The sequence below is a fragment of the Aspergillus versicolor genome, assembly GCF_001890125.1.
Source record: "Aspergillus versicolor CBS 583.65 unplaced genomic scaffold ASPVEscaffold_2, whole genome shotgun sequence".
Taxonomy (NCBI): Eukaryota; Fungi; Ascomycota; class Eurotiomycetes; order Eurotiales; family Aspergillaceae; genus Aspergillus; species Aspergillus versicolor.
The window spans coordinates 3,227,475-3,251,425 of record NW_024467525.1 but is presented as its reverse complement, the minus strand read 5'-3'; the positions used below and the strand labels follow the sequence as shown (position 1 = coordinate 3,251,425).

The following is a 23,951-nucleotide window of genomic DNA, read 5'->3' as shown; positions in this document are numbered from 1 at the left end:
CGTCCGTCTCGTGGTTCCCACGGTTCAAGAAGATACCGTTTGGCCGCAGCCACTTGTACGCATAAAGGAGGAGAGCAATTTCGGTAGACCATGAGCCACGATCCACAAAGTCACCGTTGAACAGATATGCGTGAGTGTCCGTAGGGTATCCATTCAGACGGAAGATCTCCAAAAGATCGAAGAATTGACCTACAATCGTCAGTCAGGTCACCCATAGAAAATGAAGCAAAGGAAAACCAACCATGAGTATCACCGCAAACAGTCAACTTCTTGCCCTGGTCCACACCAATCTCAACCATAGTCGGCTCAGCATAGACAAGGTCCTTAACAGCCTTGACAATCTGGAACGCATATTTCCGGTGGATTTTCTTCCCACTCTTAAACCTCTCAATCATATCATCAACGAACTCCTGGGTCATCTCGGTCCCCAGTCGCACGCCATCATACGCATCATCCACGGCAATAGCATCAATATCCAAGCCCTCAAAAGCAGACGGAGGGTCGGCGACCTCAATTGCCTTCTCAAATTCCAACCGTCGGACCAATTTCTCGCACTCGGCCAACTTTAGTTTCGCATCACGGTTACCGGGCTCACGCTTCACAACAGCCTTGAAGTCTTTGACGGCATCGCGGTAATTCAGGATCGCACTGTTGGCTAGGGCTCGTCGCCAGTAAGCTTTAATGTAGTTAGAGTCGAGATCTAGCGCCTTTGTGGCGTCCGCGACCGCGAACCCATATGCTTCGAGTTTGATGTGACACTATATTTGACAATAACAACAAGGATTAGTTCGATTTATCCTCCATTGGCGTATCTCCGACACGGCTTGGGAATGCCCGACGTACCTGCGCTCGGTTGCTGAAGAATGATGGTTCCTGGTCGTACTTTTCAATCGCCTGCGTATAAAAGTCGACTGCGGCGGGCCATTCATGCTGAACGAAGGCCTTGTTGCCCTGCACCTTAAGTGCAGTGGCTGCCTCGACGTCCTGAGAGGCCATCGGAGAGATGGGATTCGACCAGAGCCGTGAGCGGGGGAGGCTGGATGGGTTTTCGGTAAGAGAGCACGAGAGCGAAAGGAATCCGGTCTCGGAGAAGTAGAAGGGCGAATAAGAAAGACGAAATAAAATCTATGGTCGCTTTTTGGGAAGAAGAAAAAGAAAAGAGTGAGGGGGGAAAAGATAACCAACCCACTGTGACGGGCGTCGAAGAAGTGCCTGCTGATCTTTTTGTGTCGATAGTTCGTTCTGCATCCTGGTTCCTTTCGAGGGGGGCGTTTGCTCCCCGCCAGTCTTGGCGTTTGCCGCAACGGTTCAGGTTCGAGAAGCATCGGCCACCCGCCCGAGTGCGACCTTCAGCCGACGGCGTTGAATGAAATCGAACAAGGCTGCTTTGCTTGGCTTTCAGCAGCATTGTCTACTTACCGCCGAACCCTATCCGCACCTCACATCCTCCTCTATCGCTACCTGGTCAATTAAAGGCCAAAAAAAGTCTTGCATCCAGAGCTCCTCGTCGTCAGTGCTGCACCGCCAATTTCCAACGCGCCTCAAATGTCCTTCTACGTCCCACCCAGCCAGCAGCGCACTCTCCGCGCGTGCATGGTCTGCTCTCTTGTCCAGCTACACAGCGTAAGCTAAGCCTCGATCAATCATTCAGCATCCCTTCAAAAACGGCACCAACTAATACATTCTCTATCTTGTTCAGAAATTCATGCGCGAAGGTTGCCCAAACTGTGATAACGTACTCGGTCTTCGCGGAAACAATGACAACATCCAAGAATGCACCTCGCAGGTCTTCGAGGGCCTAATTACCGTCAACGAACCGATGACGAGCTGGGTGGCTCGCTGGCAACGACTAGATAGCTACGTCGCCGGAACATACGCGGTCAAAGTGACGGGGTCGCTGCCAAATGAGGTTATTGGGCATTTGGAGGATGCTGGGATAAAGTATATTCCTAGGGATGGGAGTCAGGTCGAGGAGGAGGGGTGAGCTGGATGGATTCGATCGAATTCGACTGCGGCTGGGATGGATTGGTCGTTTGCTGCGTTATGTGGGAAAGCGAGGCATACACGGTAACGGCTTAGATTCCCTTTTTTTTTTTTTCTCCCCTGCTCGGGGATCAGAGAATACAAGAGATACATACCCTTTCTTTCTCTGTCTCTGATAATTGCACACAATTGGAGTTTACGGACTTGTTGGGAGCTGGCTATTTCTTCACGCGGGAGTTTTTGTGTTTCTACGTTTTATTTCATCCAACGCGAGCTATCTCGTGAAGCCAAACTTTTTGATATATTTTGGTATACTACTATAGGATTCTCGGAATGTTTGGCATAAACTCATATATAACTGTCATAAATATGCAAAAAATAATTTGCGAAGCCTGCTCCGGATTACCATTATAAACGCCAAATAATAAACGATGCACAACTAGCATGGGATCACCACTGTAGAGTTACCCTACAGCTGCTTGATAATCTTCTCGACGCTCTCAAGGAGGATATCAGCTGCGAAAAGTTAGCCGTACTCTTGACATAGCAAACTGGAAATGGGGAGGGGTTGCTTACCATGGTGCTTCTGGAAGATCAGCATGGGTCGTAGGCGGACGGCGCTCTGGCCGCTTCCACCAATGTTGATACCAGCACCCTTGCCCTTCGCAAGGAACTCATCACGCTTAGGAGTATCCCAGGCAATGAACGTACCCTGGCCCTTGCCACGAAGGTTCTGCAGGTGCTCAGGGTACTGCTTCGCAAGGCGCTCAAGGCCAGAGAAAAGGTAGTCACCAGTTGCGGCAGTGTTTTCGACGAGGGACAGACGCTCAATCTCCTCGATGATGCCACGGAAGATGAGAGCGCGGGAGGGGTCACCCATCCAGGTGTTGAACTGGCGGTAGGGCTTGTTGGGACGCAGGGCAGGGTTACCGAAGTAGTAACCAGCAGTCTGGGCCTTCTTGGAGAAGGTGACCATGTCAGGAGGAGTCTCAAGGTTCCAGTGGTCGTGAGCCCAGAGTTTTCCAGTGGCACCGACACCAGTCTGGACTTCATCGACAATGAAGAGGACGTTGTTGCGCTTGGTGATCTCACGGAGGCCACGGAAGAAGGCAGGGGAAGCGTGGTTGTCACCACCCTCAGACTGGATTGGCTCCACAATGATGGCAGCGACGGGGTTGTGCCATTCCTTGAGTAGGCGCTCAGCTTCCTGGAGGCAGCGCTGCTCCTCCTCAGCATTCTCGCGAGCGTGCTCCTCAAGAGGATACTTGAGAGATGGGAAGGGGGCCTGAGGCCAGTCAAACGCAGGGATGTCAAGCTTGTGGATGGGCTTGCTGCGAGTGGTAGACAAACTACCGAAGAGGCGACCGTGGAAGCCAGCCTTGAAAGACATGATAGACAACTGAGGAGATCCAGGGCTCTGGTTCACCATGGTCGACTGAATCTCTTCCTCGGTGAACTCCTTCTCGGGACCACCACGCTGCAGCTGACGGTAGTACATGAAGGCGGCCTTATAAGCAGTCTCGTTGGCGTCAGAGCCAGCCATGGCGGTGAATACCTGGTCCAAGCCCTTGGGAGCAGCCTTGAGTATACCAGTCTTCAAGACGTGAGACCAATCTGCAGAGGGGAAGTTGCCGAGGGCTGGTCTGTTGATCAAGGAGGTCGCCATCTCAGATGAAGCGGCCACCTTTTGGAGGTGGGGGTTGTTGTAACCGACAGGGATAGAAGCAATTTGAGCATAGCTATATTGAAGTCAGTAATCTGTTGCATCCGTATATTCAAAAGATGAAATCCAATTGACCACTTACACATCGAGAAGAACGTTTCCGTCAAGGTCGGCGATACTGGATTTTCATTAGCCGTGTCAACCGTGTGCGCGGGGAGTATTGACGTACTAGTTTCCGACGGACTTGGAGTAATCCGCGAGCATGTTCAAGCTACGGACATCGAACACCTCATTAAGCTCTTCGGCAGCTGCCTTGTTCTTTGGGCCAGGAATGGCGGTGGCCAACTTGGGGCCAGCAGGCTCATTGGGGAAGTAAGGCTTCTCCGCAGCTCGCAGGTGCGGGGTGGTGGTGATGGTGCGAACAGCCGGCAGACGAGCAGATGCTCGCAGCTTAAGGCTGGAGCGGAATACAGCAGCCATTGTGTGAATTCAAAGGGAAACTTTTAGGATCAGGAGAGGGAGGGTGCACCGGTGGTGGGAGAACCCTTGATTGAGGGATTCCCGATAAGAGCGGAGATGATAAGAGCTTTCCTGAGCTACAGAAGCGGTCGCTCGGCCGGACTGACGAGATTGAATCTGGGGAGAATGAGGTACAAAAGAAGCTCAAGATGCAGTTAAGTTCAGATCGAAATCTGAAAGGAATTGCCAGACGAGCGCCCTTATATACCGGATAAGAAGTGGGATGGACTGTTGAGATCACAGAAAGCGGAGGGGAGCTATGGCTTCTTCGGCGAGGTCAGCCAATCACAGCCCATCCTTTCACCGAGTACCATCCAGATCTCCAAAACGCTGAAGTCGCAGAACTTCCGACAGAGAGCAGCTTCGAATCTTCCTTCCCTCTGTGGCCTGGTGGTTCCACCGCCGGCGGAAGCCAGGTGTCATTGAAATTCCCTTTTATGTCTCCGACCAACTGAGAACGCCGAGTCGGGGCGTTTTCTGCCACGAGTCGGAAACAGATGCCTAAAGAGAACACAGCAGTCGGCGCCAGTCAAACGCCGTGACTTGTCCCGGCCAACTCTACTAAATATAGGAACCATGCTTCTACTTCCTTACATATATGAGACGACATATCGAAATAGAGAAAATAGTTACATTATCAACGTATCAGGATAAGTCAGGAAATTATTGTCGACCATGAAATATATACAGTGCTGGGGTTTGTAGAGGAACCTGATATCGTGAACAGGAATGAAAAGCACTAGTTAATTTCATACTACAATTGTTCTTGGTTTATTTTTTTATTTTTATTTATCTTTTGAATATCTAATGAAGTAGGCAGCATGGGCAAGTACAAGCAGTATATGAATCGATTCGCAACCAAATCAATGTCTCGATGAGCCGCAGGACCTGGTGCGGAGAAATTCCAGCCCCCACGCAGAAGGCTGCAAGACTGGGGTTCGTAAATGAACTCCGATAAGCTTATATTATTCCTCGGGATAATTATCGCATGCATATTTCCCCAGAAAGCCGGCGTCGAACTAATACAGGAATAATGTAAATACTTATGCTCCGCCCGACAGTGCAAAGCCCTCGTTCGCCAAGTACCGGCACTCATGGTCGTGGGCGTGGTCGACGAAACGCTCAGGCTCAGTCGAGCACTCGCAGCCGAAACCCTGACTTGACATGATTGGCGGCAGTCAGGCACGAGCCTCGGTTCGTTTGGGGGCGAATAGTGTTGGCGATTGGCTGTCAAAACGCAAGCCCCGATGTTAGTGCAAAACTATTGAACTCTGTCACCGGTGGCACGACGTACCAGATTCCAGAACGTTTCAGGCTTTCAGGCGTCCCTGGTTGCGTTTCCGAATCCCTGCACAGAGTTACACTCGTTAAGTGTTCAGGGGCATGTGAAGTGCAAAATGAAGGTTTTGTGGCGACTCTGGCCAGGTACACATACGCTGTAGGGACCAATGATTGAACATAATTCATAACTGCGTTATTTTATCTGAGGAAGTACCTGACACGTTCCCGCCAACGCCATCCAAACCCAAAAGTTCATAGAAAGTAAGTACATCGAAAGTAAATAGGGGTAATAGACATGACAGTGTACAGAAAGAAAGGAAGAAGAAAAGAAATATTTATGTTACACCGATTCGTTCTCCCGACTGGGCGGACCATCCCTAGTCTCGCTCCGAATCGACGTGGTCGGAGGTGACACTGACCTCTCGCTGATCGACGAGTGTTTGAAAGGCTCACCACTGTGCGCGAAGCGGACTTCATCGTCGGATATTGGCGATTGCTGTCGGGATGTGGAGATATCGTAAATGTTACCAATGGGTTGGCGGCTCGAGCGAATCTCGCTATGCGTTTCCATCTCCACAGTCCGAAACACCCTTAGTTGTTCGGTTGGCGTCTTTGCGTGGGGCCCATAGAGGCGCGAGTCCCTTGACTTTGACGCCCCAGTGTATGACCGAAGTTTATATGATTGCTTTGAGCGAGGTTGGTTATTGTAGCCGTATTGATACGAGGAGCCGAGGAGACGGGGGATGCAGAAATTCACCAGCGGTCGCAATGCAGGAGCCGAGGCGCAAATCTGAAAAGTTAAAGTTAGTTTCAGCTTGGTTACGAAATAAAATAATCAATTTACATACCAGGCCGAGGTTGATTTCAACAGTTGCTGCGAGAAGAACAGGCCATCCTTCCCAGGTGGTGTCGTAAGAGACGACCATACTCTTCCAAACATACGCCGTTCTAATCGCACCAGCGACATCGACGAAAATTCCCAGGCCGAAAATAGACATCACAGCAAGTCGTTGTCGAGCGGGTAGCTTCAACTTCCAGATCAAGGGCATGGGCAGAATAGTGGCCAAGACGTCGGTCAACATGTTGATAACACTAGCGGAGAACACAATCGCTCCGTCATTCAGACAGGTGAATTCGTACTGGGGGTCCAGATCCCAGTATGCGTGTATTGGGCTTTGCAAAAGATCAGGAGCTGGCCAGATAGAATGATTGGAAACGAATGGACTCACCGGCACTGGAAGATACTGACGAGTACAAACAGGGCGCTGGAGATGAATACAATCACCATGCCCACTATCATGGCAATGTTATATGCCGAGTAGACACCCTTGCTGCCGACAATGAGTAGACGTCTGCAGAACCAAAGTAAAGAAAGCTTGGTTATAGAGCAGGACACCGAAAAGAGGATTTGGAAAGTGAGATTGAGCTTGGAGACCATCGGTATCCATCCCATTGGCACGTCCCAGATATGTCTGGTCCAGCCCCAGCGCTCGGTTGCAATACACACGACAACGGCCATCGCGATACCGCAGCCCTGGAAACCTGTTAGAAGTCTAAACCAGTAGATAATGCGGCTATACCATAACATACCAAACCAATCAGGATCATAATATCATCTAGTCCAGCAGTGCATGTGATCCTTAACCGTGTGTATACACGAAGGGCTGTCACGATGGTGGAAAGAATGACGAAGACGATACTTGTAACGAGCACGGCATTTCCGCGAGTGACAGGATCCTGGTAGTTTGGTGTCGGCCAGGTAAGGAGCACTTCTGGGGGAGGGAGTTGCATTTTTGCGGTTGGTAACTAAGTAGGCTGCAATGACACCGCACTGTGCGGGAAGAAAAGAGTCGTTCAGATATGGCGGAGAGAGGGACGAACGGGTCTGGTTCCCGTACGTTATCGGCTGGGTTCAAGTCTCAAGAGCACAGGCTGGGTTGATATGAATGTCATTTCAGCTCATTATTAGAAAAGAAAGAAAGAAAGAAAGAAATCTGCTGGAGGGATGCTGGAAGGAGTGACTACAGCAAAACGGACAGAATTAAAAGGGCAGACAGATAATATATTATAATGGTCATTATTATAATGTGCTAGTGTTTCCCTCAGGCTTCGGCCTGGCACCTGCATGTGGGGGTTTGTTCGAAGACAGGGCCGGAATTGGAGGGAATTCAATAGCGCATCGTGGATCCACGGATGGAACCAGGTCGATTAACAGCAGCGCTTAGGCTTTCCCGGGTTCCTGACGCGGGTTTTTGACGGAGGATCAATTGCTTTGCCAGGCCACTTTATCAGATGAGGGCCCGTCGACACGAGAAAGACTCCGCCAATAAGCGTTCCATCTGCACCTCCTCCGCTGGCGTGCGGCTGCAGAGACGATACTCCTTGCAGTAACAAATGCGGCCCTCCCGGCTGTCTGCTGTTCCACAGCATCCTCGCCCGTCGCGGCGATCGTGATAGGCACATTAAGTTCCCATGTTGTGCAAGAGGATGCGCCTTTGGACGAGCATAATCCTCGAAGCACGAGCCATTATGGACCTGTATCCTGGTCGGTTTATCGTTCGTTCCCTGGGACCTTGGTGGCTGGTTGACCGACCCCATTTTAGCCGAAAATTTTTGGCGACGCACTGAAAGGCTCTGATTCGATCAAGGTGGTGATCCAGAGAGGAGAAGTGCGTAATCCGTGGTTGCAGGCTCTGGCACCTAATGGATCAGAACCGTGGGACTTGAATCTCAGGCCGAGCCAATCAAACTAAATATCGCGACTCCGGCTGGACTGGAGTGGACTGGAGTTCGCCTACGGAGAGATCTCTTGCGGTGGCGAGAGCACAGCCAGGAGGTTCTGAGACCAACTGCAACTGAGCAGACTCTGAGACTGTATGGGGAGTCAGAGACCACTGACTCACTGGTACCCCGCGCTGCTGTCGTCGCCCTCCTCCACCATGGTGCTGCATACGTCGGCCCGAGATGATTCAAATCAACAAATGGAAAGGACTCTTTGCCAGGGTTCTGCGACGCCCCCGGTAGTTCGAAGGCTTGGTTTGGGGAAGAGAAGGGCGCTAAAGAGCTGCTAAAGAGTTGCTAGCTCATGCCTTATGGTGCTAACGAATCCTGGATGCTTCCAGCCGGCACCTGACAGATGTCACTCAACTTACTCGCATATCTTCCATCTATTTGAAACGAACTGCCGAAATTGGGACCCGAGTCTATGAGCATTGAATATTGATTCCTGGTCTCTCATACCCCTGGCATATTGACGAAGAAAGCAGAGGCGAGGAGGAGTTCGAACAAGGTTGGCCGAAATATTCGACCACAAACTTTCAGATCTTCGTATTCGATTAAACACCAACCACGCACGTTCTCGCCGTTTTCGGACAGATAACGGTGAAGCCGAGCATGAGGCCGATTGGTCCTCGAAAGAATTGGCGTATGCGACAGTTCCAGACGAATAAACAGGTCGGAGTCTGTATCCGCGGCATTGGGTTTACCTACCCTTTTGCCGAAACCCCGCATGGTTCCTTGGGCTGGCTTCTTAATTCTCAGTCATAGATCGTCTCGACTCCAGAGGCCATCCCAAGGTTCTCTGCTCGACCCTCTACGGATAGCAACAATCTTTGTGTTGCTGGACACCCGTTGCCATCCATTCAACCGACCTGTAGACAACGTCGGTCGCGCGGCTGTCTGTCTTTTCGCCCCGGTCGATCATCCACAACCTAACTCGATGATCTCCACTTGCTTATTTTCATACTATTTGGGCTTGGTCTTCTGTCTACCATTTTCGGAATGTCGTGGTAAAGCTCGAGAGATCAAACCCTTCGCTGGTCTTTGAATTCGAAAGGATTCCACCCACATCGCAGTCTAGGCTTTGCAGCCCTCCCTCCAGGATGGCTTCGGGCATCCGGCAAATTAATTTCTCATCCGCCATGAGCCTACAATGTTAAGGAAATGATTGTCATGACGAAAAGTTGTTATAATCGAGTCCTGAGTTCCAGACCAAGACCATCGAAATGCCTCAAGACAGTTGCCGGTATCCCCGGTCTCTGGCCTGCCCATCTGATTCTCTATACTTTCGTTGAAGTAGGTTCCAAGCCGAGGCATAGGAAAGTAAGACCCATCATAAAACTTATTGCAAATTCACAAGATATCTATTATGCTCAGTCAATATCAGTAGCCGTGGAGATCTCCCTGGTCGCCTCCAGATCGTTCCGCAGCTGTCCAATCTTATCCTCCAAAGCACCCACGCAGTCTTTCCCCAAGGGCAGTCGAAGATAATCATATCCCGTACCGGCAGCCTGGACGATCGCCCGGGCCGCTTTATCAGGGTCGCCCCTTACGAAATCCGGAGTGGACGTTGTCCAATTCCGATGCAGACTAAGCGTTTGCTCCAGCGCGGTACCGTTATAGCCCTCGCTAAATCCATTCTCAAGGTGAGCGGGGGTAAGGACGCGGCTTGCAAAGGGCGTACGGAATGCTCCTGGCTCCACTATGAGGACTTTGATCCCGAGTGTTTTGACTTCGTAGGAGAGGGACTCGTGCATAGCCTCGATGGCGAACTTGCTTGCGGAATACGTCCCTCGTCCAGGCCGGGCTATAAATCTGGTATTTACAATTCGCCGTCAGTTCCAGAGTAGAAATACAAGACGGGGGGGATATGAACATACCCAGCACCACTACTAATCAGAATGATATGACCAGAGCCTCTTTCACGCATAGCCGGCAGACAAGCCCGGACAGCGCGGAGAGGGCCATAGAAGTTGACTTCCATCTGATCCCGAACATCACCTTCACTGCACGTATAATTACCTCATCAGTAATCATACTGGTCTCATGATGAAACTGCCAACAACTCTATTGCACTAACCTGGTATCCTCGATGCCGCCGATGAATGCATACGCAGCATTATTGACCAAGACATCAACATTATGCTCCCGCGAACAGCTGGCGAACTTCTCAAATGAATCTTTTTCAGCAGGGTCTATCTCCACCCAAGTTCCACCCTTGGCTGAGAGCTCCGGACAAGCCTTCTCAGCTTTATTGGCATCACGGGTAGCCCCGATTACCTTGTAGCCGGCTTCAAGGGCAGCCAGGGCAAGCGACTTGCCGAGACCTGAAGAGGCGCCAGTGATTAGCCAGGTTTTAGGTGATGCCGCCATGTCGATTTATGTCTTGAATTTTCTGATAACCTTTCCATCGCATTGGGCGTTTAAATAGTAACGAATAGTTCGATGTCGAAGCGCTGTCGGGTATAGCAGTGGGTGAGGGATGCGCGGAGATAAGCACTTAAATCCTTGATGACCCCCGTTCGACCTCATCTAACTATGGGTCAGAATCCGGGGAGTCAGCATAAGACCCTGAATCCCGTTCCATTTTGTTAAGTCTGCGGAGGTATCGCATGTAGAGATCGGATGTTAAGATTCGATCTAAACTTTGAGCCGAAGTAGGTATATAGGAGGGCTAAAATCCGCCGTCAGGATTATAGAAGCTTTAGTAACAATACGTCACTCAAATTTCAACTTCGTTTCTTGCAAAATGCCTACCTTGTAGCCGCACCATGTTTTGTGTTGGCAGTGGTGAGTACAATTAGAAAATATATAATATCGCGCCCCATATCATCCATAAGCACTTTAATGAGCACGGGGCATCTGAGTGCAAATATATATATATGCAACCTCCGATTGCACATATGCATACTGATTACGATATAGTGAAATAACAACTCCTATATGCTATTGACTATGACAAAATTTGACATTGCAACGTAAGGGGTTACTTCATTCTCAATTAGGTATGCATGTATTTATACTATCTTGGCCAGGGCCGGTGCCGCGATATGAGTTTGGGAGAGAGGGCGAAACCTTCCAGATCTGATAATGTGCTTAGTCGCCTTACAGGGCGAAAAAATAATATTGTTACGAAATAATGCATTGAATGCCAGCAATGTCAATATGTCAGAACATTGTATCAACGCGGAGTGGGCTGCATAGCGAAGACAACCCTGCATATCCTCTGCAGCGTGTCCACAACCAAGATGCGGGGCTCGACAACTTCACCTTAGCATGAAACTGGAGGTGAGACTTGAGAGGGGACTGACTTCGTTCGAACTCCCTGAATCCTGAGACGCGGAGCCCCGGGTTTCAGCTGAGACATGTTGTCTGACTCCTGTTAAATGTTGCATCATCATCTTCTGAGGATTGGGTCTTGTTCTCGGACTCGTCAATTATGAATATATAATTCTACGCAGATGTTTCACATATGGGGTGAACTCAAGGCTCAGCCTCTGATGGGGTTGCTCTGGAAGCGAACAAACTGAGTAGTCACTTTAAAAAACGGCAGCAAAACAGAAGGAGCACTTTTGGTGTCCAGCTGAGAACAAGACAGACAGCATGTACTTGGAAGGGAGCGGAGGTAGCGAGCAGTGGCTACCTGAACCATGCACTAAAATAGGCTCACTGGCCCAATCCCGCGAAGTTGACGCGTTGGAAGTTGAGCTTCTGGGATCGTGCATGAATTCAGCCCCAGGGTCCGCGAATGGTCCTATGAGCGACGAGGAGTTTGGCTGACGATGGAACGTCAGCATGGAATGACAGAGCAGAGGAAAAAGTCGTCAGCAGCCGGCTCGGGAATGACAATCTCGACCTGGAACGCCAATGATGCAGACAGCGCTGGTCAGTTTTGTGACCAGTGACGTTTCTCCTCAGCATTGGACCCCTGAGAAGGCCAAGAGATTCTTTGTCGTGGACCAACCATCCTTGCGCGGCGCTTCATGTGGTGCTGGAAAGTGAAACAGCCCCAGACCCATCGCTCTAAATTTCCCGTCTCTCTGCCGCACTGCTGCGACTTCGGGTCACCGACAGTTTCTGAAAGACTGAGGGCTTTTACTTCTGCATTTAATTGTTTTGCAGCCGCGAGGAAGCAGAGGAGACGGAAAGGGACCGAAATGGCCGATGTTTCCAATAATAAACTGGGTTTGTGCTACCAAGGAGAAAGGGATTGACTTGGACCTCCAGCTTCAGGGACCAGCGCTGGATTTAATCCCCTTTCGTTTCAGGACGCCGCCACTCAGCCATTCAGGGCCTGGACTGCGAAACCGATCGACAAGCAGCCAATCGAGAAGCAATGCGAAATCGACCGGATCCTCCCGTCTGGCTCTCTCTGGCTCTGGGCTCTTCGTGGCGCAGTCTTGCCCGTTGACACTGGTCCTCACTCGGGCCCTGCCGTGATTGATCCAAGGTTCTGCAGAGCCTAAAAGTGCTGCTTCTTCAAGGTCTTGTAAAGGGTGACCGCGCTGTCCAGCTCAGCCCCGCGGGCTTTTCTTTCTGATTCTTTGTAATACATACTATAAACCGTCAGCAAAGCCCGGTGCTAAGCTCTGACCACTAAATTTGTGTTGTACTGCATGCACTCCGCCATTGACCATCCTGACTCTTTTCGCCGTTAATCTCCAGGCTTTTTTCGCTCTTTTCTTCCTCTCGCCCCCAGATTCTGTCCTCCCACATTTTCTCTTTTCTCGTTATTAATTAATGCACTGACCCCGATCCTTTCGTTCTCGTTTCTTACCGTCTCAAATCTGCTTCTCACTCTGTCTTGGACGCTCTCTTGCTAGATTGCCGCGTCACTATTTTCTTTCACCTTCAACTCCGGAACATCCCATCATGGTGGACGGGCACGCAGCAGCCCCGGCTGAGGCTTCTGCTCCTGCTGCTGGTCAGGCTGATGGGCCTGCTCCAGTGCAAGCAGATGTGCGTCATGCCAACGCTGGCAACGCCCACGACCACACTGCCCCGAGAAGCGAGAAGAGCTCCAGCCCTGGGCGTATAACACCGCGACCAACATTCCTGGAGAACCTCGCCGATTCCCGAGATTCACAATTCATGCTACATCGGCAAGATTCGGATGATCTCGATCGGTACTTTGTGAGTTCAAGTGTTCCCCGAGATGTAAAAGATGATCGAACTGACGATCACCTCCCTGCTAGCACGGCCCGAGAGATCTCGATAAGCATTCAAAATGGCCCATCATGCTCCGTATGCATGGCAGTATATCGCCAAAATTGATACTCCCAATTGCTTTCATCGCCGGCTGGTCCTCTTGTATAACTTTAATTTGCCACTTCGTCTATGATAGTGAGTATTGGAAGCAAATCAATCATTGCTGATTCTCCGACTAACGGCAATGGAACAGTTTCTGTTGATAACATCCTCCTGACTGTTTTGGGTTTTGTCGTTGGTCTGTCACTTTCTTTCCGAAGTTCCACTGCATATGAAAGATGGGCGGATGGCCGGAAATACTGGTCATTGCTCATCCAGACATCTCGCAACCTGTCTCGCACCATTTGGGTGAACACGTCGGAGCGAGAAGATGAGGAAGAAGGAAAGGAGGACTTGCTAAGGAAGCTGTAAGTTTCCCAAATGCCCCCGAGATTGAACCAACATATTGACTACTGTTAGGACGGCTATAAACCTAATCATAGCCTTCGCAATTGCTTTGAAGCACAAGCTGCGGTTTGAACCTGATGTCGGATACGAAGACCTAGCGGGCCTAGTTGGTTATCTCGACACATTCGCCAAGGAAGCTCACGACCGCCAGGTCCTCCAGCCAAAGAGGAAGACGCTTTGGAAGGCGGCTGGTGAATACTTGGGCGTTTCATTCGCAGAATCGAACCCTAGAAAACTCATCAAGCGCTCAAAGAAGCCGTTGGGCCATTTGCCTCTGGAGATTCTCAACCACATCTCGGCCTACATCGATTCAGTTATCAATAACGGAACTCTCTCTATCAGTCTTCATCAGTCTCAAGCTAGTACGTATCAATTTTACCCACCTGAACGACCTTTGGATCACTAACCAGCCATAGTCACCTACCTTGCCCAGATGAACGAGGTCGTTACTGGCACCGAGCGTGTCCTCGACACCCCGCTACCGGCTGCTTACAGTATCGCAATCGCCCAGATCGCGTGGATATATGTCCTCGTCCTCCCATTCCAGCTGTACGACTCCCTAGGCTGGGTGACAATTCCTGGATCAATCGTTGCCGCATACATCATTCTCGGTCTTGCAACCATTGGCAGCGAAATCGAAAACCCCTTCGGCCACGACGTCAACGATCTCCCTCTTGACACATACTGCAGACAGATTGCCCTCGAAATGGACCTAGTCACCGCAAACCCGGCACCTAAGGTTGATGATTTCTCCTCTCGCGAGGACAATTACGTCCTTTACCCCCTTAGCACATCGGGCCAGCCGGAATGGAAGGACCGCAGTGTTGAGGATATCCGTGCCGCTTTGCGTGCGAAAGTGGTTGCAAACACTGGCCATGGTTCGTCAAGTACTTCGACAGTGGTTGAACAAGTCAATGCGAAGTTCAACAAGACGGCCTCGGTATAACACAAGTTTCTTCCCCTCACTTTTGATGAGGGGAGATGCAATAAAATTGAAAAGACTAGGAAAGACAAAAAAAAAAGTCGAGAATGCATGGCAATTTGAAGGGAATTTGAAACTTCTTTTATCGCGTCGCAAGCATGGAATCGGTTTCGGGCGTCTCTTGATTGGTTGAGCGTGAGTCTACTATACTATATCATCTGTCTTGCCTGTTCATCATTGTGGTTTTGTGTTGAGCTTGTCCATTCCTCTTTCGATTTTATTCGATCGACGTTCGTTACCTGCGGTTGGCCTTTTGTCTGTTGTTAAATACATACAAAATCGTGTTTTTAGAATCTTTGCTGTATATTTTCGAAAATTTGAACTTGATCATAGCGTTGTTTAGACGCACACATTAAGTATCTGTTCAGTCGCCTGTCATTGTTTGTCCATCTCCTCTCCATTATCATCTCGTGTGATCTCCTTGATCACACCCTATAAAACTCCCCTCCAAGAGCGTAATCTCTAGGAGTGATTAGATAGCCGCAATACATAAGCACCGGGACTAGCATTGTGTACACATCTATTCATGCGTATAGCTCGCAATGCAAGTTGCTCCTTCCTGGCCAAGGGTTCCAAAGCGACATTTTCGAGGCAGCAGGTGGTTGCTCCTTCCTCAACTTGGAGTACATATCGAAATCCAGCTATGAGAAGGCAGGTGCGACCGTTGACCTGACGGGGCGCTCATTCCATTCAGATGGTTGCTTTGTCACCCTGCTGTCGTAGAGCATGAGATTAAAATAAGGTAGCGTTGCCATAAACTGCGAACGGGTACTAAGTACCTTTCCAAAGGCTATGCCTGTATGCTCCGTACTCTAGGACGTGAACAAATCTTCCCCGCCTCCTCTCACGAGCGCATCCAAGAAATTACCTTTCGCGCAGATTCTCCATGCCACGCTTCCCCCGGTATCTGCCTCGCTAGTTCCTCCGATCCACGAGCTCACGGCGGAAACGACAGCAGACGCATCCTGCCGCGGTACGCGGATCCAGACATATTTATCGATTGCTTTTGGTTCCGAGATGTTTGTTTCGGGGGTTACCGAGAGGATGTCGATGGGGATTGAGGTTCCGGAGAGGCCCAGGAATTGCGAGAGGGCGGTGTTTAGATGCGTGCGAGCTGTGAGAGGGTCCAGGGGAGTTGCTTTGGTGGCTGTGGAGGTGTTGGGTTGGTGGATTCTGTGGGGGTTTCACTGGATTAGATTGATACCGTGAAAATTATGAGGAGGGAAGGCAGCTTGGACGTACAGTTGAAGCTTGAAGTAGGTCCAAGGAGGATTGCGCGCGGTGAAAGAGATGGGTTTGGCGTTGGAGTTGGAGTCCTCAGGAGCTTTTCGTTTCGTGGAAGCCATTTCGTACTTTTATGTGGTAAAATTTCTATCGCTCCAGGATGGATTTTGGATAGCTTTCGTAATAGTTGCAAGTGGGTTGCTTGTGGAAAGGTCGCGTCGTCGCGGTTGAAGTGTTGAAGGGAAAAAAAAGGTGGGAGCTTTCCGTGATGTCACGGAGGGTTCCGCATTGTCAGGACAAGACCGTTTATTTCTTGACCACCGCTTCTTCTAGCTGCTGATGAGCCCTCTGTAGATATTCTTCTTCGCTCTCCATTCCAATCTCCAAATTAGCAATTGATATGATTTTGTCGCGCGATTTTAACCCATGGATGACGCCGACTTCGGACTTCGGGACGTTCAACACCTGAATCCTAAGTATCAGCCACTCCGTTTAAAAGACTTACTGCTCGACCAAAAACGCGAAAAGCATCAAAACGAACTAATGATTGAGAAGTACCTTTGAAAAGACGCGAGATACGGCTTTGTTCGCTTCTCCGTTCCTTGGGACTGCTGCCACGCAAACATCCACTTTCTCTGACCCGATCGCGGTGATGCCCTCTCGGTTGCCGGAGGCGTTCGGTTTCACTCTGCAAGATATCTGTAGGCTGTAGTGTTTCGTAATGTCCTGATTCTTGCTGCGGGGAGCTGTGGCAGCTGTGCGAATGAGACGGAGCATGGGCGATGACATTTTCCGATTATTGTAGTGAGGTGTTTCTGGTCAAAAGTTTGTATAATGCAGCCGGCTCCAGAAGTTGACGGGCCTTGGCCTTGCCGTTTGTTGACTACTCTGCCACGAGCTACAAACCATTAATTAATGGCAGCTCCGTTTGATTAAACGGGGTTTCAAGTGGCATTTCTTTATGCCATATCCCAGCAACCCGTGATCAACCTTAGCCTCTTCATAGACATGTATTTTATCAACCAGGGCAATCGGAAACTACTTGACAGTTTACAGGACAGCCCAAAACCACGTTTCGAAGCCCAACGGTCTCTTCCAGTATTGTGCCATACCTAAGCTTTGTTTTGATGCTCTCTAAAAGCATGAACATGAACAAATGTTGCCTCAGTATCCACAGCCTTTAATGCTGTTTGACGCACTATAGGAAATGCCATATTCACCACCAGCTACATGCTTGCAATGCAAAAAAAAGTCTGATTATGGTCAATAAATATGACCTCCAGAAAACAGCCCGGATCATCCTTCCATGTCCAGCTTCTCTAACATCCAGCAGCTTCTTAGGTTTTCTTTGCGAAAAGCCTTTTTCGACTACTCTCCTTGTTCCTTCCTAGTAAGAGCCTGCCCTTTCCATTGCTTTGGATAAATGCCCATTGACTCTAACTCGGTATCTACTTCTTCTAGACCATATCGCGTGCAAGCTATCCCCATAATATACTCCAAGTATCCTGCCTCTTAGCCGTTAGCTAAGATGAACTCTGTCGAACCTGCTAGAAACCAACAAGTCTTGGAACTTGCACCCCTGCTTCTTTGCACCGAGCCTAAATGCTACTACATGGTTCTCAGGACTCCAGGGACTGTGGATTGCACGCTGTGTGACTTTGCACATGTCCATCAAGCAAGCTGGAGTGAACGGAATCTCCCTGATATACTTTACGGACCCAACCGCACGGCGAATATCCAGGCAGAGGGGCCTGTCATGCAGACTCTCGCGAAAATATTTGGGAAGAGAATCAATCATTTCCCTGAACTTCCTTGGCACATTTCGTCCAAGGTGGAGGGATGGCGTCTCGAAGCATGGTTTCGTACCGACGATCGAATCACGGCGAGTGATATTATGGACCGTATCCATCCCAAGTACAGACAAGAGATTAGCCCTGCAATCATTGACCAACGCCGGGAGTCCTTCCTGCGCGAATTCGACTCCCTCTTTTGGGAACCGTCGCCTTTGGACAGAGCGCCTATGGCATACCAGACAGTTCGACATGATGGAGTCATGAGATATGATGAGAATGAAATACTTAACTGCACAGGCAGATTAACTGACAGTGCGTGGTCCTCAATAATCTATAGCCCCATGCCTCTCCTGGTCTGAAATATACTAAAATTTCAAGATTCAAATCTCAACCTAGAGAATGGCGGCGCCATTCCGCCTATAGCAGGTCCTTTGACAAATGCGGGCCAGTCGGAGGAGCAAGCGGTTCAAACTGATGGCCCTCCCCTTATCGCAAACTTGTACTCAAATCGACTGGTGCCGCCTCGCGATTCATATTACCGCTCAATAGCTGCGGTGCCCCCAAGTCCCAACGGGATACGTGTATCGCATGCTGAACACCCCGAGTCTCGCGAGTCGCAAAATCCGCGGCCTAATTAGAGGCCGGACGAAAATCAGGGGCACTACTCTTTCTTTACGGATTATGGCTTCGCATCCAACTGTTAAATTGGTATTCTTTGCCAATTTATCATTTTTGCGCTCCTTCGTTTCGCAGTCTTTTGGTTTCATTCGTTGGTGGGCTTTGGCTGTCGGTTTGCTCTCAATTTACTGCCCACTGCTGGCCTCGGCAAAAACGCATGACTGGGCTTTTATGCCGAACTGGGTTTATTACTTATGAGTCTTCTGTATGTAACTATTGGTAGAAGGAAAAGGGAATTAGAAGAGATAAGAAACAACCGAGTGTTGGCTCATTGTGCATGCTTGGGCCGAACTCTACTTTCTCAAAGTGAGAGTTGGGATAGTGGACTACACCGTAATATTGCTGCGTAGCAGCCGAGGAAGCTTTAAACCAGCATCATAATATATGCACCGTTTAGAAAAGAATCATTAAATTCATGTTTGGGAAGGACATTGTTCTTTCAGATTGTACAATCTACTCACCGTCGTCCTCCCTGCCACCTTTGGCTCTGCGGGCGACAAGACAAAATGGCATCATCGATTGGAAAAGCCTCAACAATGGACCAATAAGAGAGTCACCAATTACAATCACTATTATCAGAAGAGACTCGTCTTATTGTCGCCATTCCCTGAATAGCCAGCCTTCTTTCAGGCACCGACTCAGGATTGGCTGCTCGGGGGGCCGGGCCATGTCAGCTGGCAGCAGCTCATTGTCCATTGTCTTTCGAACCAGCCTATAGGGTGTCATTGTCCAGCAACTAGCCGCATGGGCTAGTCTCAGATAATTGGCGTTGAAGCTGGCTACTTGAACTGGAGTGGGAGTTCGGCTGGAAGTGTGGTTGTTGCGAGATCTCACCAGAGAGAAAACCCTATATTGCGGCTCAACACCAAGCAAAATCATAGTCATCATGGGGCTCATTTTGAAGCGCAGATCGAGCCTTATCACGCAAAACGTAGAGGGGAGAAGCAATTGGTTCATTGCTAGAGAAACACTCATATCCGAGTTTTGCCCGTTGAAGGGGGAGGCCGAAGCCAGTAGCTGGAGCGAGTGAGTGAATATTCACTCACACACACTCCCTCATCCAAGTTTTGCCCACCACCTCTCCCATTTCGGACCTCAAGGCCAGCCTCCCTAATTGTTCGACTTCCAGAAATGAAGAACAATAGCGATTGTGGGCGGGCAACATGGCTTCTTCTCTTCTCTCGACTTCGCTTCGTCTTTGGACTATTCCCTTCTTCCTCCCACAGTCGTCTTCACTCCGTTTCCCAAGCATCAATTGCAAACATATTACATTTCAGTGTGCAACCCGTTTGCGGAGACTGAGTCTACGCACCTACTCAAGATCTTTGAAGTGATTAACTCAAGGTACCCTCGTGACCTCTTCCCTTATGCCATTCGGGCTGAGTATGGGGGTTGCCTGGATAACCTTGCTAACTTTGGCTGTCCAGAACAACAAAGCTTCCATCACCATGACTCGTTACAGAGTTACCAAGACTACTTCCAAATCCTTTGGAAAGAAGCCCATGACTCCGGAGCGCAGTAAGTCTATCCTCGATTCGTAATCGAATCAGATCACTAACGTCCCGTAGAAAAGGCACCTCCCAGACAGGATAGCCCTAACGCGAATGATCCTCGCAACAGGACTTCTTACCATCCTGAACAGGCCGGTTGGTCGTGGACCAATCTTCCCGATATTCTCTATCAGTTCAGTCCCGAGGACAAGGAGAAAGGAGCTAGAGACCCAGGCCCGATGTCGTACCCTATCCACGGGAAGTACCTACGCAACCTCCCGGTTCTGCCGGACAACATCTCATCCACCGTGGAAGAATTCCGCGTTGAAGCATGGCAACGTTTGGATGAGCGCATTTACCTCGACGACATAACAGCTCGCATGCATCCTGACTTCAGGATCAAGAATAATGCGCTTCAACAGCGTGGAGTGCGCTTCCGTCAGGCCTTTAACATCATCGCCTGGCGCTCGGGAAACAAGCGCAGCGCACAGCTTGAGGCCGAGCTCATGCAGAAAATGACTGTTCTTGGCTTGGACGTGAGCTTAAACTCCACCCGCGGCATTACTCCTGGTCTCATAGACCCCAGCCGTGGTGAATCCGGTGGTCGAGTGCCGATACCAGCGTGCTGGCGGCAGAGGAAACTTGGTTCTGACGGACACATGCCTACCCAGCAGCCTCTCACTACAGAGCCAATTACCATGGAGTTGGAAATTCGCCCGAAGAAGACCGACGACCTGCCTAAGGTTTCGGATGGCTTTGAGATTTCGGATGATGTCTCTGAGCACGTAGCTGGAGTAATCCAGTTAATTCACGAGTTTACCGAATTTGACCCAGAACACAATCACCCGGAAAATGCTCTTCCTGTAATCAGGGGCCTCGTCCCCGATGAGCAACTCCCTGGCACGGTGAGAATGCAGGATGTCAACCTGCTCGAGGGCTACGGACAACCGAAGCAACAAATCATCGACAATGAAGAGCTCCCCCTCTTAACAAATAGCGACAGGATCGAGCACCGATCCAAACAAGGTTGGACACCCAGTTCGGCCATTTCGAACTCTGAGTTCTGCAATTTGTTTTGCCGAGAACCTGCTCCTTTGCGATACGAAGAATTTATTGATTTTCCTATTGAGTCTTTTGATGGCCCAAGCAAACCTCAAACGCCAACAAGTGGCTTGTTCCCTTTCACAAGCCCAATGGAGCTGGACTTGCTCCCCGAGGGCATACAGAAGAATGTGTTCGATGATATGCTGATGGAATACTACAAGGGTGAGCGTTACATTCCTGAAATGCCCTGGATCTCGGTTTGAAGCTGCTGTTATTTGAACTACGTGGACACGACCATACTTTGAACGTCGTCGCTAATATAAGCTGGCCTTATCTTGCTCCGATTAGCATTTCTTTTCTTTTCTTTTTTCTTTCTGGTCGGCGTTCGTTTTTGTTCTGTACATTATCTTTCCGGAAATACCCAAAGGAGTCTGGCAGATGGTGACGATTGGCATTCCAATGCGTTTGTGTTTAACTTGTTTTATTTTCCTTTTCTCTACTAAAGCGTTCCGCTTAGTTCATCTCAGGGAAGGGTTGTTGGCGTCCTGTTGTTTCGTCGCTTCGAGTTCGCTTTTCAAATGTCTGGCCCTGATGGCGTTTCATCACATTACCATACAATACTGTACCATAAGGTGTACCATAAATTGCGAGGCAATCAGCGAAAGGGCTTGTTCGCTATCTAGATCAAATCACAAATTGTTGTTCTGTTGGATTCGTTTTGACACTCTGGGGATGGGGATCGGCGTTTCGTAGGAAAGCCCTAACTTCCTTCCAACTCGTGGTAGCCGTATCTTGGCAGCAACTTAATTCAGACGACCTGCCTATCGCAAGATGGAGCGGTTGAAAGGAGAAAGAGATGAATGGAGTGGCGGACTCTATAATCAATAAATTCTAGTATATTTACTAAAAGCATTGGCTATTTAGATTACTGAAATTTCAACCATGCAATGTCGATGACTAGTCTAAAACAAAAGAACACTGTCTAGACTGGAGAAGCCTGTCGCCACACCACCTTCGTTTACACCCTCCGCCTTCGTCCGCATCAACCATCCACCTTGCTCATTGTGGAGGATCTTGCCTCCGTTTTGATCCCATAGAATGGTACCGTATACACCCAGCTCCCCGATGACACCGCCGCCCAGGACCTCGCCGTCGCTGCGTAAGGCTACGTTCTTCGCGGCTGCCGGTGGGTGAATCAGCTCCATGAGAATCCAGCGCTTCCATTCATTTTCAGGGATTGATTTGAGGAAGTCAGGAATGGCGGTTTTGTAGATGTTGTTCCCACCTCCTTCGCGCTGGGGCTTGAGGACGTGGTTTGACGCCGTTGAGGGGTTGAGGGCGAGTTCTCGGCCTTTGCCGGAGACGGATAAGTCGTATTGCGGCGCGAAGGTTTCGCGGAGCCTTGAAATGAGCGACGGGTCGGTATCAGCGAGAAAAGTTTGGAGGTGGTCGGGCCCGGTGGTCGTTGCGAGAACCTGCTGGACGATTTTGGATCCAGATAGTTGGTTCAGGACAGTTGGACACTTGATTGCTGCAGAGCGTTCGACATGGGTTCGGGCTTCCCAATCACGCTCAGATTTATAGTCGGTCGGGGTGTAGAAGCATCGGAGGTAGACTGTTGTTACTTCGAACTGTGTTGTGTCGGCGTGCGGTGGGCAATAAATGAGAGGGCGGGAAGGGTTGGAGCTGGAAATTACGGTGTGATCAAGGATTTCGGAGCTTAGTAGACGGAATACGGGTATTCTGTGAACCTTCTCGAGTTGTCTGGACAGAGCTAGTTGATCGAATATGTTTCTTTCGCCTTCTTGGACCAGGAATAAGATACACGTCGGGAGCTGCGGCTGCGACTTGGACGGCCCGTATGCAGTATGTGCCGTTGCCAAACCTGCAGACAGCGTCTCCACGGCCGTATTCTGCGGGACACCTTCTGGTTTCAGTAGCGGGTGTCGCGGGTATGCGATGGGACTGCCGGGAGGAGATTCTAGGAGTTCGGAATGGAGGGATGCCACTTGGGATGACAACCCACCGAAAGACGAAGAGATCGTGTTGAACTCCACCTGTTTCAACTGGGGATCTGTCGAGTTTGCGGGAGAGTGTGCCATATAATCAGACCGGAAGAGACCAAGAGAGAGCGTCTGAGCATAGCCTTCTTCTCGGACTGCGAGGTGGACTTTCCAGAGGTTCGAAATGAAATCATCCACGTCAATGAGACTACAGTCATATCGCATGTTTAGTCTAGGTCTCTGGTCTTTATAGAGCGAGTATTTGAAATAACAGGGAAATAGAAGCGGGAGCAGGTAACAAGAACATAGATCAGAAATTGGCCCTTACTCTTCCATAATCTTTCCAATCCAATCTTCACTGCATGTTATTGCGGCATATAGCTTATTGTACACGGTCTGCAGAACCTTCGCCTCTTCGAAGCATGTCCGCGGAAAAGGGCTGGGGAAGAGGGTCACCGGCGCATTTGTCGCAAGTACCCCATGAGAATCGGCTTCTTTTGAGACAAAAGTCGGCGCTGGCCTGACCATCAGGCCATTTTGCGTAGCCCAGTCCTTGACGGTCCTTACTAGGTACTCCTTCTGTGCGGGGTTCAAGGTGGGGGGATAATCCTCATAAATGGAGTCTGCCATGGTGAATCGGCGCCAATTCGTAAGAGTAAGGTAATTCCAAGAGACTAGATATTCATATCAAATGCCACAAGAGATTGGCTGTAGCAGAGGAGCAAACAAAAATGGTTGACCAAGAACTCATTTCACCTTCTCTCCGTGCTTCTGGAGGGGTCTTGGAAATTAGTAATCAGAATCGTTATCGCAATCATCACCACCGCCCGTTCCACCGCCCAGGATACTGGCAGAAAG

General features: G+C 49.8%; 10 protein-coding genes across 10 annotated transcripts; 4 read left to right on the top strand and 6 right to left on the bottom strand.

Moving 5' to 3' along the window:
* The first annotated feature begins 1,563 nt into the window (after nucleotides 1-1,563).
* spt4 (transcription elongation factor SPT4) lies at nucleotides 1,564-2,097 on the top strand. Its single transcript, XM_040811715.1, has one exon. It carries the CDS (start codon nucleotides 1,706-1,708, stop codon nucleotides 1,982-1,984), a length of 279 nt encoding a protein of 92 aa, XP_040664797.1. The 5' UTR covers nucleotides 1,564-1,705; the 3' UTR covers nucleotides 1,985-2,097.
* On the bottom strand, nucleotides 2,040-4,522 carry gatA (4-aminobutyrate transaminase gatA). Its single transcript, XM_040814220.1, has 4 exons — nucleotides 3,876-4,522; nucleotides 3,789-3,824; nucleotides 2,560-3,722; nucleotides 2,040-2,499 (listed from the first exon to the last, which is right to left on the bottom strand). Exons 1-4 carry the CDS (start codon nucleotides 4,124-4,126, stop codon nucleotides 2,453-2,455), a joined length of 1,497 nt encoding a protein of 498 aa, XP_040664796.1. The 5' UTR covers nucleotides 4,127-4,522; the 3' UTR covers nucleotides 2,040-2,452.
* A 1,264-nt stretch (nucleotides 4,523-5,786) lies between these two features.
* On the bottom strand, nucleotides 5,787-7,237 carry ASPVEDRAFT_50588 (uncharacterized protein; the record flags this gene model as incomplete). The annotated part of the gene is made up of 4 exons (XM_040814334.1): nucleotides 5,787-6,236; nucleotides 6,295-6,619; nucleotides 6,676-6,980; nucleotides 7,037-7,237. 4 exons carry the CDS (start codon nucleotides 7,235-7,237, stop codon nucleotides 5,787-5,789), a joined length of 1,281 nt encoding a protein of 426 aa, XP_040664795.1.
* Nucleotides 7,238-9,462: 2,225 nt separating this feature from the next.
* Nucleotides 9,463-10,946, bottom strand: ASPVEDRAFT_162693 (SDR family oxidoreductase). The gene is made up of 3 exons (XM_040808606.1): nucleotides 10,305-10,946; nucleotides 10,105-10,230; nucleotides 9,463-10,039 (listed from the first exon to the last, which is right to left on the bottom strand). The coding sequence occupies exons 1-3, from the start codon at nucleotides 10,595-10,597 to the stop codon at nucleotides 9,598-9,600; spliced, it is 861 nt and encodes a 286-aa protein (XP_040664794.1). The 5' UTR covers nucleotides 10,598-10,946; the 3' UTR covers nucleotides 9,463-9,597.
* A 1,764-nt stretch (nucleotides 10,947-12,710) lies between these two features.
* ASPVEDRAFT_496712 (UPF0187 domain membrane protein) lies at nucleotides 12,711-15,243 on the top strand. Its single transcript, XM_040814197.1, has 5 exons — nucleotides 12,711-13,357; nucleotides 13,420-13,567; nucleotides 13,626-13,839; nucleotides 13,892-14,241; nucleotides 14,296-15,243. Exons 1-5 carry the CDS (start codon nucleotides 13,097-13,099, stop codon nucleotides 14,823-14,825), a joined length of 1,503 nt encoding a protein of 500 aa, XP_040664793.1. The 5' UTR covers nucleotides 12,711-13,096; the 3' UTR covers nucleotides 14,826-15,243.
* ASPVEDRAFT_496720 (uncharacterized protein) lies at nucleotides 15,243-16,299 on the bottom strand. Its single transcript, XM_040814198.1, has 3 exons — nucleotides 16,104-16,299; nucleotides 15,641-16,034; nucleotides 15,243-15,572 (listed from the first exon to the last, which is right to left on the bottom strand). Exons 1-2 carry the CDS (start codon nucleotides 16,205-16,207, stop codon nucleotides 15,674-15,676), a joined length of 465 nt encoding a protein of 154 aa, XP_040664792.1. The 5' UTR covers nucleotides 16,208-16,299; the 3' UTR covers nucleotides 15,243-15,572; nucleotides 15,641-15,673.
* Nucleotides 16,300-16,391: 92 nt separating this feature from the next.
* Nucleotides 16,392-16,874, bottom strand: ASPVEDRAFT_80655 (DUF167 domain-containing protein; the record flags this gene model as incomplete). Its single annotated transcript, XM_040816905.1, has 2 exons — nucleotides 16,392-16,550; nucleotides 16,644-16,874. The coding sequence occupies 2 exons, from the start codon at nucleotides 16,872-16,874 to the stop codon at nucleotides 16,392-16,394; spliced, it is 390 nt and encodes a 129-aa protein (XP_040664791.1).
* A 739-nt stretch (nucleotides 16,875-17,613) lies between these two features.
* On the top strand, nucleotides 17,614-18,796 carry ASPVEDRAFT_148181 (uncharacterized protein; the record flags this gene model as incomplete). Its single annotated transcript, XM_040808154.1, has 2 exons — nucleotides 17,614-18,190; nucleotides 18,257-18,796. The coding sequence occupies 2 exons, from the start codon at nucleotides 17,614-17,616 to the stop codon at nucleotides 18,514-18,516; spliced, it is 837 nt and encodes a 278-aa protein (XP_040664790.1). The 3' UTR covers nucleotides 18,517-18,796.
* Nucleotides 18,797-20,004: 1,208 nt separating this feature from the next.
* Nucleotides 20,005-21,353, top strand: ASPVEDRAFT_125451 (uncharacterized protein; the record flags this gene model as incomplete). Its single annotated transcript, XM_040806275.1, has 3 exons — nucleotides 20,005-20,074; nucleotides 20,125-20,966; nucleotides 21,024-21,353. The coding sequence occupies 3 exons, from the start codon at nucleotides 20,005-20,007 to the stop codon at nucleotides 21,351-21,353; spliced, it is 1,242 nt and encodes a 413-aa protein (XP_040664789.1).
* A 603-nt stretch (nucleotides 21,354-21,956) lies between these two features.
* Nucleotides 21,957-23,855, bottom strand: ASPVEDRAFT_38502 (glutathione synthase). The gene is made up of 2 exons (XM_040811713.1): nucleotides 23,422-23,855; nucleotides 21,957-23,301 (listed from the first exon to the last, which is right to left on the bottom strand). The coding sequence occupies exons 1-2, from the start codon at nucleotides 23,721-23,723 to the stop codon at nucleotides 22,053-22,055; spliced, it is 1,551 nt and encodes a 516-aa protein (XP_040664788.1). The 5' UTR covers nucleotides 23,724-23,855; the 3' UTR covers nucleotides 21,957-22,052.
* Nucleotides 23,856-23,951: the final 96 nt, after the last annotated feature.